The sequence below is a fragment of the Microtus pennsylvanicus genome, chromosome 1, assembly GCF_037038515.1.
Source record: "Microtus pennsylvanicus isolate mMicPen1 chromosome 1, mMicPen1.hap1, whole genome shotgun sequence".
In the NCBI taxonomy this organism is placed as follows: Eukaryota; Metazoa; Chordata; class Mammalia; order Rodentia; family Cricetidae; genus Microtus; species Microtus pennsylvanicus.
The window spans coordinates 146,316,666-146,334,339 of record NC_134579.1 but is presented as its reverse complement, the minus strand read 5'-3'; the positions used below and the strand labels follow the sequence as shown (position 1 = coordinate 146,334,339).

At 39.2% G+C, this 17,674-nt stretch overlaps 1 protein-coding gene across 1 annotated transcript; it reads right to left on the bottom strand.

Annotated features, from left to right (window-relative positions):
* Nucleotides 1–6,764: 6,764 nt before the first annotated feature.
* LOC142842008 (vomeronasal type-1 receptor 4-like) lies at nt 6,765–7,715 on the bottom strand. Its single transcript, XM_075958998.1, has one exon. The coding sequence runs from the start codon at nt 7,710–7,712 to the stop codon at nt 6,765–6,767; it is 948 nt and encodes a 315-aa protein (XP_075815113.1). The 5' UTR covers nt 7,713–7,715.
* Between the last annotated feature and the right edge of the window lie 9,959 nt (nt 7,716–17,674).

Sequence of the window (17,674 nt, the reverse complement as noted above, 5' to 3'; positions counted from 1 at the left end):
TCCTGGGTTTTTTGTTTTTCCATATAAAGTTGATTATTGTCCACTCAAGATCTGTGAAGAATTTTGATGGGATCTTGATGGGGATTGCATTGAATCTATAAATTGCCTTTGAAAGAATTGCCATTTTTACTATGTTGATCCTCCCAATCCAAGAGCAAGGGTGGTCCTTCCATTTACTGGTATACTCCTCAGTTTCTTTCTTCAATACCTTAAAGTTCTTGTCAAATAGATCTTTCACTTCCTTGGTTAGAGTTACCCCAAGATATTTTATGCTGTTTGTGGCTATTGTTAAAGATGAAGCTTCTCTGATTTCCCTCTCTGCTTCCATATCCTTCGTGTATAAGAGGGCGACTGAGTTTTTGGAGTTGATCTTGTATCCTGCCACATTACTAAAGGTGTTTATCAGCTGTAAAAGTTCTTTGGTGGAGTTTTGGAGGTCGCTTATGTACACTATCATATCATCTGCAAATAACGAAAGTTTAACTTCTTTCATTCCAATTCGAATCCCCTTGATCCCATTATGTTGTCTTATTGCTATTGCTAGAACTTCAAGCACTATATTGAAGAGGTATGGCGAGAGTGGACAGCCTTGTCGTGTTCCTGAGTTAAGCGGGATGGCTTTGAGTTTCTTTCCATTTAATTTGATGTTAGCTGTCGGCTTGCTTTATATAGATTTTATTATATTTAGGAATGACCCTTGTATCCCTAATCTCACCAAGACTTTTAACATAAATGGATGTTGAATTTTGTCAAATGTTTTTTCAGCATCTAATGAAATGATCATATGGTTTTTTTCTTTCAGTTTATTTATATGCTGGATTACATTGATAGATTTTCGTATGTTGAACCAGCCCTGCATCTCAGGAATGAAGCCTACTTGATCATAATGGATAATTTTTCGGATGTGTTCTTGGATTCAGTTTGCCAGTATTTTGTTGAGGATTTTTGCGTAGATATTCATGAGTGAGATTGGCATGTAATTCTCTTTCCTGGTTGAGTCTTTGTGTGGTTTTGGTATCAGAGTAACTGTAGCTTCATAAAAGGAACTTGGTAATGACCCGTCTGTTTCTATATTGTTGAATACATTGAGGAGTATAGGTATTAGGTCTTCTTGGAAGTTCTGGTAGAATTCCGCATTGAAACCATCTGGCCCTGGGCTTTTTTTGTAGGGAGGTTTTTGATAAAAGCTTCTAGTTCTTCGCGACTGACAGGTCTGTTTAGATTGTTCACCTGGTCCTTGTTTAATTTTGGTAAATGGTATTTATCTAAAAAAGTGTCCATTTCTTTTACATTTTCCAGTTTTGTGGCAAACAGGCTTTTGTAGTAAGATCTAATGACTCTCTGAATTTCCTCTGTGTCTGTGGTTATGTCCCCCTTTTCATTTCTGATCTTATTAATTTGAAAATTCTCTCTCTGCCGTTTGATTAGTTTGGATAGGGGTTTGTCAATCTTGTTGATTTTCTCCAGGAACCAGCTTTTTGTTTCATTGATTCATTGGATTGTTCTCTGTGTTTCTATTTTGTTGATTTCAGCCCTCAGTTTGATTATTTCCAGTCTCCTACTCCTCCTAAGTGAGTCTGCTTCTTTTTTTTCTAGAGCTTTCAGGTGGGCTGTTAAGTCTTTAATGTGAGCTTTCTCTGTTTTCTTTAAGTGGTCACTTAGTGCTATGAACTTTCTTCTTAGGACTGCTTTCATAGTGTCCCATAAGTTTGAGTATGTTGTTTCTTATTTTCATTGAATTCCAGGAAGACTTTAATTTCTTTCTTTATTTCTTCCTTAATCCAGGTATGGGTCAGTAGTTGGCTGTTCAGTTTCCATGACTTTGTAGGCGTTCTGGGGGTAGCTTTTTTGTTGAATTCTAACTTTAATCCATGGTGATCTGATAAGACACAGGTGGTTACTAATATTTTTTTGTAACTGTGGATGTTTGCTTTGTTACCGACTATGTGGTCGATTTTCGAGAAGGTTCCATGAGCTGCAGAGAAGAAGGTGTATTCTTTCCTATTTGGGTGGAATGTTCTATAGATGTCTGTTAAGTCCATTTGCTTCATTACCTCCATTAATTCTCTTATTTCTCTGTTAGGTTTCAGTCTGATTGACCTGTCCATTGGTGAGAGAGGAGTGTTGAAGTCTCCTACTATTAGTGTGTGCGGTTTGATGGCTGCCTTGAATTTTAGCAATGTTTCTTTTACGTACGTGGGCACTTTTATATTAGGGGTATAGATGTTCAGGATTGAGACTTCATCCTGATAAACTGTTCCTGTTATGAATATAAAATGCCCCTCTCCATCTCTTCTGATTGATTTAAGTTTGAAGTCAACTTTGTTAGAGATTAGTATGGCCACACCTGCTTGTTTCTTAGGTCCATTTGCTTGATAGGCCTTTTCCCAGCCCTTTACTCTGAGTAGGTGCCTGTCTTTGTGGTTGAGGTGTGTTTCTTGTAAACAGCAGAAGGTTGGATCCTGTTTTCTTATCCAATCTCTTAGCCTGTGCCTTTTTATAGGTGAGTTGAGTCCATTGACATTAAGTGATATTAATGACTAGTGGTTGTTAACTCCGGTCATTTTTTTTTAGTCGTAGAGTTTGTGTGTTTCCCTTCTTTGAGTTGCGCTGGTGAAGGGTCTCTAGATGTCTGAGTTATTGTGGTCATTGTTGGACTTCTTGGTTAGTGATTTTCCTTCTATTATTTTCTGTAAGGCTGGATTTGCGGCTACGTATTGCTTAAATTTGTTTTTATCCTGGAAAATTTTATTTCTCCGTTTATAGTGAACGAATGCTTGACTGGACATAGTAGTCTGGGCTTGCATCCATGGTCTCTTAGTTTTTGCAGTCCATCTATCCAGGACCTTCTGGCTTTCATGGTTTCCATAGAGAAGTCAGGTGTAAGTCTGATAGATTTACCTTTATAAGTAACTTGACCTTTTTCCTTTGCGGCTCTTAATATTCTTTCTTTATTCTGTATATTTTGTCTTTTGATTATTATATGGCGAGGGGATGTTTTTTTTTGATCCAGCCTATTTGGTGTTCTGTATTTTTCATGAACCTTCATAGCTACATCCTTCTTCAGGTTGGGAAAGTTTTCTTCTATAATTTTATTAAGTATATTTTCTGGACCGTTGAGCTGCACTTCTTCTCCTTCTTCTACTCCAATTATTCTTAGGTTTGGTCTTTTTATTGTGTCCCATATTTCCTGAATGTTTTGTGATGAGATTTTGTTGGACTTGCTGTTTTCTTTGATCAGTGTGTTTATTTTCTCTATGTTATCCTCAGAATCTGAGATTCTTTCTTCTATCTCTTGTATTCTGCTGGTTATGCTTGTTTCTGTAGTCTCTATTCGTTTACCTAGATTTTCCATGTCCAGCCGGCCCTCTGTTTGTGTTTCCTTCTTTGCCTCCATTTCAGTTTTCAAGTCATGAACTGTTTCCATTATCTGCTTGATTGTTTTCCTTGGTTTCCTAGTGTATCATTCACTGATTTACTCAATTCCTCGTACTTTCTGTTATACTTCTCATCCATTTCTATAAGGGCCCTTTTTATATGCTGTTTAAGGGTGTCAATCACTTTCATGAAGTCAGTTTTTTCTACTTCTTCTTGATTAAGGTATTCATGTCCTCCTGTTGTGAGGTCGCTGGCTTCTGGTTGTTTGGTGTTGTTTTTCAGATTGTTGGGTGAATTCTGCATTGGCGTCTCCCCATCTCTTCCTCTGAATATTCTCCTATGGATTTTCTTTTACAGGATCAGGTCTTCTTGCCCACTGATGTACCTTCCCAGTGATGTCACTCCCCAGTGATGTTTCTCCTGGTGTCCAGATCGGATCTCCTTGCTGCTTGGTTAGCTCGCAAACAAAGGGCCCACCCTGCTTGCTGCAGGCAGGCTATGGAGACAAAGGAGCTACCGCCTTCCCCTTTGCCCTCTGCTTCGGGTTTGGTCCCATTGCCCAAGCAGGCTGAGCAGGGAGGTGCTATGCTGCCAAAGAAGGGAGGGAGGGAGGGAGACAGGGAATGGGGGGATCTGGATGTAAGCTGGATGGGATAGGAAGAGAGAGGAGGTATCGGGCAGTATAACCCCTGTAGGATGACCAGGAAGTGTAGGTGGGCTGTTCCCGGGTGCCGCAGTACTCACTCACCACAATGATGTTTCATTGGGTGCCCAGATTGAAACTCCTTGCTGCTTGGTTAGCTCGCAAACAAAGGGCCCACCCTGCTTGCTGCAGGCAGGCTATGGGGACAAAGGAACTACCGTGCTCCCCTTTGCCCTCTGCTTTGGGTTAGGTCCCAGCGCCCAAGCAAGCTGGGCTGGGAGGTGCTCTGCCGACAAAGAAGGGAGGGAGGGAGGGAGACAGGGGGTGGGGGGATCTTGATGTAAGCTGTTTTGTTATTATTATTATTATTGTTTTGAGACAGGGTTTCATTGTATGCTACTGGATGCTCTGAAACTCACTCTGTAGACCAGGCTGGGCTCAAACTCACAGAGATCTGCGTTCCTCTGCCTATAGAGTGCTCGGAATAAATGTATGGGCCAGCAGTGCCCTGCTGCTCATTGACCTTTCGTTTTCTGTGTTTTCAGATCTGTCTGTTCATTTCAGTAGCTCATTCCTTGGTTGGGTTGTTTGATTTCTTTATTTAAGAGCTTTTTCTAACTTGTTTTATTCTTTATACATCCTCTATCAGTTGTATAGCTAGCAAAGGTTTTGTCCCATTTATGTGCTATCTCTTCATTTACTTTTCTTTGCTGTCAAGAAGCTTTTTACTTATCTGAGATCACGTTTGTCAATGGCTGACATTGGATGTCGAGGGCCTGGAGTCTCATTCAGAAAGCATTTCCTGTGTCTACATCCTGCAGTGTTTTTCCTTATTTTTCTTATAATGGTTTCAGAATACGGGGTCTTGTATCAAGCTTTAAAATCTAACTGGGAATGATTTTTGGATGCAGCATTTTTTCTCTACCCTTCAATCATCAGTCTTTATTTAATCATTGTCAAAGAGGTTGTTTCTTTCTACACTGCATTTTTGGCTTCTTGTGAGTCAAGTGGTTGTTTCTTTGTGGGTTTATATGTAGGATGTCTGTTGTGGTGACCTGTGTGCTTTTGTCCCTATGGACAAAATTATTCTCACCTAGGGACGAATCCCCTTTATTGTGGTCCAATACAGAATGGTCAACACTGAAATATTATAGAAACAACAGAAACAGCCTTATCTGATTGTATCTATATCTTTTTGTGTATGTATATATATACATATATATGTATGTAACAATAATAAGAGAAAATTTGTTATCAATTTGAGAGTGTATGGGGGAACATGAGAAGTAAGGGTTTGAGAAATGCAGTTGCGAGGGGATGGAAGGAGAAAAGACAGTGAGAAAGTGATGTAATTCTATTCCAATTAAAATTTTTTTTAAAAAGAAAAAATACAACAAATATTAAACACGTAGGTTGGTGATACTCCATGGGTGCAACTTCTGATATTACCAGTTGATACAATCCCACAGCCGATTCCCTCAACCTCATGCTCTCTAAACATTCTACTTGGCTTCATCAATGTTCCCTGAGCCTTAGGTGCAGAAGCTGTATTTCATATACAGCCACTGGGACTGGGCCTCACTATTCTGCATTTCGACTGGTTGTGGTTTTCTGTAATGATCTCCATTGTCACAAAGAGAAATTTCATTGATGCTGTGTGAGGACTAAGCTTAGGAGGCTTGCATCCTACACAAAGAACTGTGTCTAACTAAGGATAGTCATGAGTGGGAGAAATAGTCATCCCCAGGAAAGAGCACCCCAATTGGTTATCCAATACCAATTGGTCAGCCCCAAGTACATACATACATGTAACTTTATAGCATCTGAGCAGGTAGTATTTATGTATCTAGGGACCACATACACACACACACACAAACAAACATACACACACACACATGTATGTAACAATAATTAATGAAAAAAGAGGCCTTGAATTTGAGAAAGAAAATGGAGAGGCATATACAGGAGGGTTTGAAGGGCAGAATAAAAGGGGGAAATGCTGCAGTTATATCATAATTTCAAAAATAAAGAAATAACTAAAAACATATTGAAACAGTAAATTAAGACAGCTATGGTATTAGGACATCCACTATAGACCTGTCAGTTATACACTAAAGAGTCCCACTCATGGCAGTACTTTAGGTAGGTAACAGTGACGATAGGAAATTTTATTTGTTCAATGGTTTAAAGACATTCTTTAGGACAGAACAGTTCACAAAAAACAACCCAAGCTCCAAAGGGTATATTAATTTTTGATTAGAAGTATTTTAATAGAGAAATATTGAGAAGTAGACTATTGTTCAAAATACTTAAAATAAATTAATTTTTTTTCCATAGTGTCAACTTTAGTCAGTAGTAAATGTTAAAAGTGTTAAAATTATGAACACAGAGTTGTATTCAAGAAAATAAATGTTAGGGCTGGAGAGATGACTCAGCGGTTATGAGCATTGCCTGCTCTTCCAAGGGTCCTGAGTTCAATTCCCAGCAACCACATGGTGGCTCACAACCATCTGGAATGAAGTCTATCTCTTCTGGCCTGCAAGCATACAAGTAGACAGAATATTGTAGACATAATAAATAAATACATTAAAAAAGAAAAATGTTAGCTGCTTGAATTTTAATAGCAGAAAGAATGTCAGGTTTATAACTAGGTCAGAGCAGGTATTTGAGGTCCACATTCAAATTCTTTATTCTCAGGGGAATCATTAAGAAGGTTCAAACCTGAGAAAGTGTGGGTTTCAGTTCAGCCATGGCGTGCACGTTGAAAACAGGTCATTCTCAGTGCTGAAAAGGAAGAAGTGAAGTGCAAAATAAGTTTATTATTCTTCATTATTAAAAAAGGGCAGATGGTTGGATAGCATGTTGCCCAAAATGCATTAACTGCCTCCAATCTTGGAATTTTTGTTTGTGCATAAAACCCATAAAGGGTGATAAAGTTATTCAACCAATACAAGGTCACAAAACAGCTCACCAGCAGCAAGATGCTGTGAGTGGCTCTGAGCTCAGGAGATTGCTGGCTGGAGAGGCTTGGGCTGCGGAGATACTGGGCTCTCTTGCGGTGTCTGTAGAGGAGAATTACCATGTACAGGCTGGTCCACATCATGATGCCCACATATGAGAGATCATGCATGAATATGATACTCAAAAATGATCCTGAATTATTGTTCCCAAAATTCCTGTTTTGACAGTAAGCATGCAAATATCCATTTCCAAGATGAGTATAATTGGTTTTGGCTATTACCATTTCAACCATATATCCATAGATAGCCAGGTTAATGAGCCAGGAGCAAAGTAAAAAAGCAAACGTCCACGTTGAGAGTTTGTGCTTAAGCCACACCCACTGAGAATTACTGGGAGTCACGGTGACAGCTTGAAATGTGCTTAGAATACAGGTGGTACTGATGGACAGACCGCGGGAAATTCTGTATATACATGAAAAAGCCTTACAGCCGACATCATCCAGAAAATTGGGTACGTCAAAGGTTGCCACAATATCTGGTATCAACGTGAAAATGATAGTCATTATATTAGCTATTGTCAGGTGCAGGAAAAACAGATCTATTAACTTCTTAAAATGAGGCTTAAAGAAGAAAATGTAAATGTATAAAATGAACAGTGATGTGTTCCCTATGACACCAATGCATAACTGAGATATGAGAAAGACACTCAAGATGGAATTATTTATAAGCATGATGTTTATCAGATGTGTTAGGCCTAGAGTAACAGATAAATGGACTGTATTATAAATCTATTTTTGAAACGGCAATTGTGGGAAAATATAACGATTGCCAGCTCAAGAGCAGAGGTGTTACGTGATGAAATACTGAACTCCTTTCTTTTCTTCTTTTCTTTCTTTCTTTCTTTCTTTCTTTCTTTCTTTCTTTCTTTCTTTCTTTCTTTCTTTCTTTCTTTCTTTCTTCCTGTCTTTTTGGACAAGGTTTTTCCAAGTATCACTGGCTGTTCTGGAACTTGGTCTGTATCCCAGGCTGGTCTTGAACTCACAGATTCACCTACCTCTGGCTTTTCAGTGCTAGAATAGAGGCCTGTGACCACACCGACTGGAGATGTGCCCAAATCCTTTCAAGGTTAGGTCCAAAGATGACCTCTTAGCAACTGCGTTCCAGGTATTCTTGACCATCTTAGAGGGCAGAATAAAGTGTTGGAAAGTAGGCAGTCGAATCCACCCGATACTCTGAACACTGTTATGTCAGGTTGAAGGACCTAGGTGAAAGCCAAATTTGCATGTTATAAGTATTTAAAAAGTTGTGTATGTTTGTGTATGGCACTTTGCCTGCATGTCTGTGCACTCTATGTTTTCCTGAAAATTGAACCCTGGCACTCTGGAAGAGCAACAACAGTCTTTAACTGTGAAGCCATCCTTCCAAGCCCCAGAATTTTCATTCATCAGTTGATATCATTTCCATGTTTATAACAATATTTGTTTCTAACACATATATAGTAACATGTGTACTTGAACGTCAGTGTTTTGGCTGCAGATACGTTTCTGTAGCTTAGTGATGAGTAAATACTCAGACTTTTCATGTGGGACTCTGCCTCTCATTTCACCTTACAGGGTAACCAGCATGTCCTGAAGCATTTCTTTTCATTTGTCTATTTCGCTGACAACTTAGAGCTGAGCTGCTGATATGCAGACAGTGACAGCAAGGGTGAGACTGCGTATCCCACAGTGTTGAGCAATCTTCACAAAAGTGTGTTTCCCGTGACATTTGGTCATTGACACAATCAGGCTGATTCTGGCTGATAACCCAGTGTAACAAAGAGTTTTATTTTGCAACCCTTGAATTACATTTCCATTAGAAGATTCTTCTGTTTTGCTGTAGCAGAAGCAGAGATCTCAGGTCCACAGTTACACAGAGAATGGCAAAGACATGATACTCATGAAGTTTGACCTCATTTTACAACATAGAAATATCACCCGTGTTCAATAGATTTGGGGGAGTTTTACTGTAATTAATTTTAGAGCCATTCCTCAACTGATCTAATTATTCTGTCACCTGAAATACAAACCTTTTTTCTTTGGCAGACACCAGTAAATTCCTCAGCAGTCTCTTTTATTCTGACAAGGTCAATTAGACTTTTCTCAGTGTGCCTGTCTGAATTTCTCCATGCACCACAAATGCCTTGACAAGAGTCCCTACCTAGCCAATGTATTCTATCATGAGTGATCAACATTTAAATTACTTAATCAATTCCACTACACAGAGATATTGTTCTTCCTCAATCCCAGTTATTCCTTTTATCAATGTTCAACTTGTTTCATGACTTGTCATTGTTTGCCACTGTCACAAATTATAGTTAGACTGCACCCACCCTCCTCTAAGCTTTGAAAACACATCTCATCTCTACTGTGCCATAGGGCTTTTGCTGACCCACATTTATTTCTAGCATCATTCACATCTTCCCAAGTGTTATCCTGGATTGATTGTCATCCTCCTCGCCATTCACCAGAAATTTGTTTTCTGCTCATCTTTTCTCCTTGCTTTGTATCTACCCTTAAATGCCCTAACTCTTAATAATTTTGTTATTCAGCATTTTCCTGAAAATTCCCTCCAGCAGCCATGTTATTACATTTTTTTCTGCAAAGAATAAGAGTTCTGAGATAAAATGCCAGGCTGTCATCTGAGCACAGATGAAACAGACATATACTATGACTTGTACAGGAAGATACTATCTATGAAACGTGGAATGTAAAGAGATTATCATGCACTATTTTTGACATTCAAAAAAATGAAACTACCAGATTATGGTAGCACTCTCTATGGTAGCAGACAGACACAGGAGGATGTCATTGAGATTGAGGCCAGTTTGGTCTACAAAGCAAGTTTCAGGACAGTTAGTGGTACATAAAGAAATCCTGTCTCAAAAAACAAGGAAAAGCAAACAAAAAAGAAAAGGAAATTTGAACAATGAGGAATAGGCATATTCCTAAACAGCAGAGCACCTGCTATGTGTATGTAAAAATTTGTGACAATTTTAAAATAAATGTTATCATACTTAATTTCATACATGTGTCATATTTTTATAAATAAAATTATAGTAAAAATTAACCTCAGAAAAGATTTAGATACATTAATAACAGAGAAACAAGCTATCAAGTTGTGTGAATATTTATGTAAGTTATGAAACATAACAGTGATCATCTTAATGCAATTACATTCAGAGTTTACAAAATACAGATGACACACAGTATTTGGAATAGGCTATTTGAATTTTACTGAGAGGAAAACTGGAAGTGTTCTCTGTTTTCTTTCTGTGAATAAAACCGTCAGCATGTTGGCACATTGAGGGAGAATGAAAAAATCCACATTCTGTCTGAGTGCTAAAAGATTCACCATTTTATACCAGTTCAAATATATCAAGCACAATGGAGAGGTTAAAGTTCCCTTGTGCAAGTGATGATCAACCCACAGCTAGAGTGTCACAATGAAAATGGTAAACATTAGTCTTTACAGCATTGTATATGGGTTCAACTGTAATTAAGAAAGATGCAAAATTAAAAAAATAGAAGCACATTTTCAAACTAGAAAAAATTTTTCACCGTAAGTAAATTTTATTTGACAAAAGAAATGCTAAGGGGACACACTTACTACATGCAATCAACCAACTTTTGCAGCAACATTAAACTTAATTTACGAATAAAAATACATAAATATGATCTATACATCATCAATCTTAGAACCATAGATGAGGCATAACGATCACAAGCAATACGATGGAATTTTTTTTAAGACAGAGTTTTTCTGTGTAGCCCTGACTGTCGTGGAGCTCACTCTGTAGACAGGACTAATTTTGAACTCACTGAGACTGCTTTCCTCTCTCTGCCTTCCAGTGCTGGAAGTCAAAGTGTTTGTCACCATCCCCACCTTGATGGGAAATCTTAAAAATGTCTTCTTGGAGTTAACCAAGCAAACAGATAAAAGAGAAACTGGGATACAAAAATTTGAGCTAGAGAGCCTGGAGAGATGGCTCAGTGATAAAGAACACAGGCTGCTCTTTCAGAGGAGTACGGTTCATTCCCAGAACCCACATAGCAACTCATAACTGTCTGTACCTGCATTTCCAGGGGATCTGACAATCTCATCCAGACATGAACACAGGAAAGCCCCAATGGACATAAAGCAAAAATTAAATAAATTATTTAAAAGGAAAATCTTTAAAAATATTAAGCTGGACAACTGATCATCTCAGTGTAACAGAACTGTACAGTTACGGGAAGGCAGAGATCATTTGCCATGCGGCACATAGGAATTGAGAAGCCAATGTGACTGTATAACCAATGTCAAAGAAAGGATCATCAATGGTCTAGTTTTTTGTTAGACTAAATTTTATGTGTATAATGCCGTATTATAGAGAAACTTAGTAGGACTGGAGGGATGACTCTGAGATCAAAGTGTTTGTCATGCGAGCACTGGAAAGTGAGCTCAAACACCAAGCACTTATACAAGGCTGAGTGTGGTGGGTTAGACTGGCTGGTGACAGGTGGATCCCCGAAGCCCATCGAACAAGTGATTGAGCCAACTGATGTGCTCCAGGCTGAATGAGAGATTCTGTATCAAAAAAATTAGGAGTAGGTAGAGGAAGGCAAATGATGTCAGTGTCTCTCCTGTACACACACGAACAAGCAATCACACAGTCTCAAATGTGCAAAGACCTCACACAACAGAAAGTGAAAAACTACCAATTCCCATCATGTTAAAAACAAGTGAATATCTTGGCAATGACAGAATGAAAAATCCCATTATGAAAATGAACCATAGAGTGTCTCTGGTAGAAATGTGTGTGTGAAATAGATAAAAGACGTTAGGAAACAATAGAATTATATTGAAAATGATTTCAGATGAAATCTAAAATAAAGGAGCAGAATAATTAAAAACCAAACAATAGCAAGCAACAGAACTATACAGGAAACATAAAGCCAAGGCCACCACCTTGAAGGGAATACTGCAACACTGCTCTGTGAGACTGCACTGTTGTCCGGGAGGAAAGACAGAGACTAGGACAGAATGCTGCATACAGAGTCTGGACAACGGCAAATGCACCTTCAAAGATTATGTTATGACTACCTAGGCTTTAAGAGGAATGTGCAAAATCCTCTAAGATGTAACATCCCTCCAAAGATTGTAGAATTCTAAAATGTCATAGATGGGCAATATTCCCATGAGATTGAATCATTGACTAGATCAGATAAAAAAAAGTCTTAACGAAGAATGAAAATGGGGGCTTCAGATGTCTCAGTGGTTAAGAGTACTGGCTGGTCTATCTGAGAGTCTGGCTTTGATTACCAACACCACACAGATGCCCTCAATTGTCTGTAATAGCATTTCTAGGCCATCGGACAACTCTGAGTGAATTCCTGGGGCATTGCACTCATGTGGGGCACAGACATATATGCAGGAAAATCACCACACAATAATATACATGAATAAAAATTAAAAACAAAAATGGTAAAAGTATATGAAGATCAAGAGAAGTATTATACAGAAAAATAATAAAGGAAATAGTCTAAACTGACAGAGAAGTAGGGGAAATATAAATCTAAAACCAAATCAAAACACACAAAGTGTAGGGATGGTAGAAGAGAGCAACAATGGAAAGGTTGCCATACCTCCCTCTCACTCTGAGTGCTGAGGCTGCGAAGTCTTATTCAGGGCAGTGTAAATCCCACAGGCACGAAGCATCATAGGCAAGAGGCATCTTGGAAAGGCTGCCTAGCTGGAGCCATGACTAAATAAGGGGCAGGATAAGAGGACTCTTCTTCCCAGTGGACACGGACCAGCTTGTCACCTATGGCGCCAGTGGCCTTGTTAACTGTGCATCATTCTGATGCACTCCAAGGAAAATTTCATTATCCCAATTCAATGTGGATCCCATGGTAATTGACTAAACCAACCAAATAAGAATGCAGTCTCTGTCTGAAGATGTGTGTGCATTTTCCCAAGTTGAACTACATCAGAAAAGAAACTTTACAATCTAGGAAATCATTAAAAGTTTTCATGCAGCTGTGGAAATTATCACAGCCATTATCATATGATGCCAGGAAAGTCTACACTTCCCTGTTGGTGTCTCCAAAGGCCCACTGTTCATTCAAAACTGTATTGTTCAACCTTCACATCATGGTACAATTTCTCTTGCTACTGATTTTTAGTTTTATTGCACTATTATCTGAGAAGGGACAAGTAATTACACTGGTTCTTTTGCCTTCCTTCCTTCCTTCCTCCCTTCCTCCCTTCCTCCCTTCCTCCCTTCCTCCTTTCCTGACTTCCTACTTTATTTTATTTTTTGAGACAAGATATCTATGTGGAACATCTCTGGCCATCCTGGAACTTCTTCTGTAGATCAGGCTGGCCTTGAACTCACAAGATCCACCTGCCTCTCCCTCTTGAGTCCTGATTAAAGACGTGCAACACCTCTGCCCGGCTCTTTTGTATTTCTTTAAAATATTCTTTCAATTTATGTGTTCAAAAGTTTTCAACATGTAAGTCTTTGCCACACATGCATGCAATGCTCACAGAGGCCAGAAGAGGGCATTGGAATCCCTGGAACTGGAGTTAACAGATGGTAGTGAACCATCATGTAGGTCCTGGGACTCAATGCAGCCAGGGTCCTCTGGAATAGCAGCAGTGCTCTTAACCTTTGGGCAATCTCTCCAGCCCTAGCCCCTCATCTCTAATTTTATTAATTCTCCATCATTTCAATACTTTGGGTACAAGTTAGTCAGTCCTGTTTACTGTTCTGCAAGAACCAATTTGTAGTCTGCTGTTTTGTCTTGTTGACTATGATTTTGTTTTACACAAGTTTCTCAATTTTAGGATTTTCCATTTATTAATTGTCTCAGTGTCTGTGCTACTGAGTTTCTATTAAGGAAGTGTTCTCCTGTGCTAATACATTCATGTGTACTTCCCACTTTCTCTTCTATGAGACAATCAACTTTTCATTTCATTCTTACTTTCTATTTTTGTTGTTGTTTCTAGTTCGTTGTTTCAGCTCTGAGTTTGATAATTTCTTGCAGTATACTCTTTCTGGGTGCTATTTCTTTTTGCTGTTCAGGTATGCTGCTAAGTGACTAGTATGAGATCTCTCCAATGTTTTTATTTGTTTTTTTCTCCTTTTATTTATTTATTAAAAAGAAAAAACAGTATATATTTTTCTAATTATACATACCAAAACAGGTCCCCACTCCCTCACTTCCACCCATTCCGTCCACATACCCTCCCACTTTACCCCCATCCCCTCCTAAGAGAGGATAAGGCACATTGCCTTGGGGAAACTCCAAGTCCCTCTCTACTTTTTCTAGACTAAACAAGGTATACATCCAAAGAGAATAGGTTCCCCAAAAAGCCAGCAAATGCCGTAGTGACAAATACTGGCCACATCACCAGTGGTCCCTCAGTCTGCCCCAACAATGCAGATGTCAACCGCAATCAGAGGGACTAATTTGGTTCTATGCTTGTTCCTTCCCATTCTGATTGGAGTTTGTGAGCTCCCATTAGCTCAGGTAGACTGTTTCAGTGGGTGTACCCATCATGGTCTTGACCTCTTTGTTCATATTCTCATTCCTCCTGCTCTTCAACTGGACTATGGGAGCTCAGTCCAGTGCTCCAATGCAGGTTTCTGTCTCTGCTTCCATCAGCTGCTGGATGAAGGTTCTATGATGATGTTTAAGATATTCATCAGTCTGACTACAGGGCAAGTCAAGATCGGGCCCCTCTCTCTATTGCTTAGGGTCTTAGCTGGGATCACCCTTGTGGATTCCTGGGAATTTCTCTAGAGCCAGGCTTCTTTCTAACCATATAATGGCTCCCTGAATCAAGATGTTTTTTGCTTTCATCTCTCTCCCTTCTCCTACTCGGCAATCCTATTCACTCAAGTTCTCCTCACTCCTCCCCTTATCCCCTGCACTTTCCCTTCTACCCTCCCTTCTCCTCCCACCCCCATACTCCCAATTTTGTCATATGATCTTGTCTGTTTCAACTTTCCAGGAGGATCTATATATGTTTTTCTTAGAGTTCACCTTACTACTTAGCTTCTCAAGGATCATGAACTATAGGCTCAATATCAGTTTTTGTTTTTTTATGTAGGCACTTAGTGCTATGAACTTGCTTCTTAGAATTGCCTCCTTTGTGTCCCATAAGTTTGGGTATGCTGTGCATTCATTTTCATTCAGTTCTGACACATTTTCAATTTCTTTCTTGATTTATGTCTTAACTCAGTTTCCATCCAGTTGTTCAGTTTCTATTAATTATTTTCTTGAGACAAGGTCTGTTAATGTAATTCTGGCTACTCTGGAACTTGCTGTATAGACCAGGCTGGCCTTGAACTCACAGAGAGAACCTTCTGCCTCTGCCTTCTGAGTTCTGGATTTAAAGGAGCACACCACCATGGGTTGGCCCTAATTTTCACAACTTAGTATACTTTGTGTTGCTTATTTTGTTGATATCCACCTTTAATCCATGGTGGTCAGATAGGATGCAGGGTGTTATGTTAATTTACTTCTATCTGTCGAGACTTGCTTGGTTTCCAAATATGCAGTCTATTTTGGAGAATGTTTCAAGAACTACTGAGAAGAAAGCATATTCTCTTGTCTTTGGACGAAATGCTCTGTAGATATCTGTTAGGTCTATTTGATTTACGATGTTATTTAACTCTAGAATTTGTCTTTTTAAATTTGTCTGGGAGACTTGCATATTGCTGAAAGTAGGCTATTGAATTCACCACTAGGACTGTGTGAGGGGCACTATGAGATTTAAAATGTAGTAGCATAACTTTTATGACCTTGAGTGCCCTCGTATTTGTTGCATACTTGTAGATTTGCAATATCCACTTGGTGGATTTTCCCCTTGATGAGTATGTAGTGTCCTTCCCTATCTCTTCTGAGTAGTTTTTGTTTGAAGTATTGTAGTATTATGGAGCAGCGGTGGGGCTACGTCCCCAAAACCCCAAGCCTCTTGCCCTGCCCGGCTAGCTTATACCCCGAAATAATTACACAGACACTGTATTCATTTAAACACTGCTTTGGCCCATTTCTATCTAGCCTCTTCTAGGCTAATTCTCACATATTAATTTAGCCCATTTATAATCATCTGTGTAGCGCCCCTAGGTGCGCTTACCGGGAAGATTCTAGCCTATGTCCATCCTGGGTCGGAGCTTCATAGCGTGCGTCTTCCCTGGAGCAGGTAGCATGGCGTCTCTCTTGCGTCTACTCTGGAGAGCAGAGCTGTGGAGTCTGACCTCACTTCCTCTTCCTCCCAGCGTTCTGTTCTGTTTACTCCACCCACCTAAGGGTGGGCCTATCCAATGGGCCTAGCAGTTTCTTTATTGCTTAGCTAATGAAATCAACAGATTGATATATGACACTCCCACATCACTTCCCCTTTTTCTGTTTAAACAAAAAAGGAAGGCTTTAACCTTAACATAGCAAAATTACATATAACAAAACAGTTATCAAGTAAAAATTACAATAATCTTTATCATAACTAAGGGAAACTGTAACTATAACTAAATATTCTTAACTCCATCAAAGACTCCAGAAAGATACAATACTACATAAGCAAACAAGAAAAAAGCAACTTTTAAACTCTAGAAATGACAGAGACATCTCGCTGCCTGGACAGTCACCCAAAGTTTCTCTGTACCGTTGGGGCATCCATCTTCAGCCTTCAGGCCCATGGTATCCAGCAGACATTTCTTAGGCAAGTTCAGTAGTCCTCTCTCTGTGGGTTCTCTGTGTCCAGTTTATGCAATAGTCCAGGCAAGAGCAGTTTCTTGCCCAAATGGCTATCAAACTCCATAACGATCCTCTTTGATGCCCATCTTCCTCTTGAAGTAGATTGGTGCTGCCAGGAGCAGAGTGTCTCATTGTCATGAAAAGTCCTATATCATTTCCCCCTTTAAATGTAAAAGAACATTTATAAACATTTTTTGGGAATATGGGCGCAGTTATTTCTCTCCAAACTGCTTCCTGCTGAATGGGGGCATCGTTAATTAGGCCTTTCATGGTATAACCTGTGTGCCAGGGTCATCTCAGTTGGCAGTTGAGCAAAGCAATTTTCTGAAGATGTTCACAGCAACCCTTCAGGAGGACGTGGTCCATCATACCAAATCGGAATTGAATAAATGAACAGGATCTCATCCTCTGTGAAAACAAAATAAGAAACTCCTTTCCAAAGCATCATGTCCTTAGATCCAAATTTCAAAGTCATACCCTCATGATATCCGTTCTGGTTCCACTTGGCAGCCCATATAATGAAATTTCTCTCTGTACTTAGCTCCTTCACAGTCAAAAATTTTAAAGAAAACACAATGTACATAATCCAGACTCTGTGAATTTTTCATTTTTACGTAGCTTATTTTTCTTTATTTCTTTTACTCTCTTAACTATCTGTACTCTGTCTCTTTAAAGACTTTACCTTTTTTTTAAACCATTAACTTTATTCTCTATATTCTTTTTCTTCTCTCTCCCAAGCCTACGTACATTCATCCAACAGTGTGACTCATTTAGTGGTCTGAATCTGTCCTATTGTGAATCTGCAAACTTTTTACTATCCAGGAGCACTTTTGATTTACGCCTTTAAATCACTAGACGCTTAAGAATCTAAGCTGTGACATTCCTAGGTTAACTTTTTGCTTTTTGAG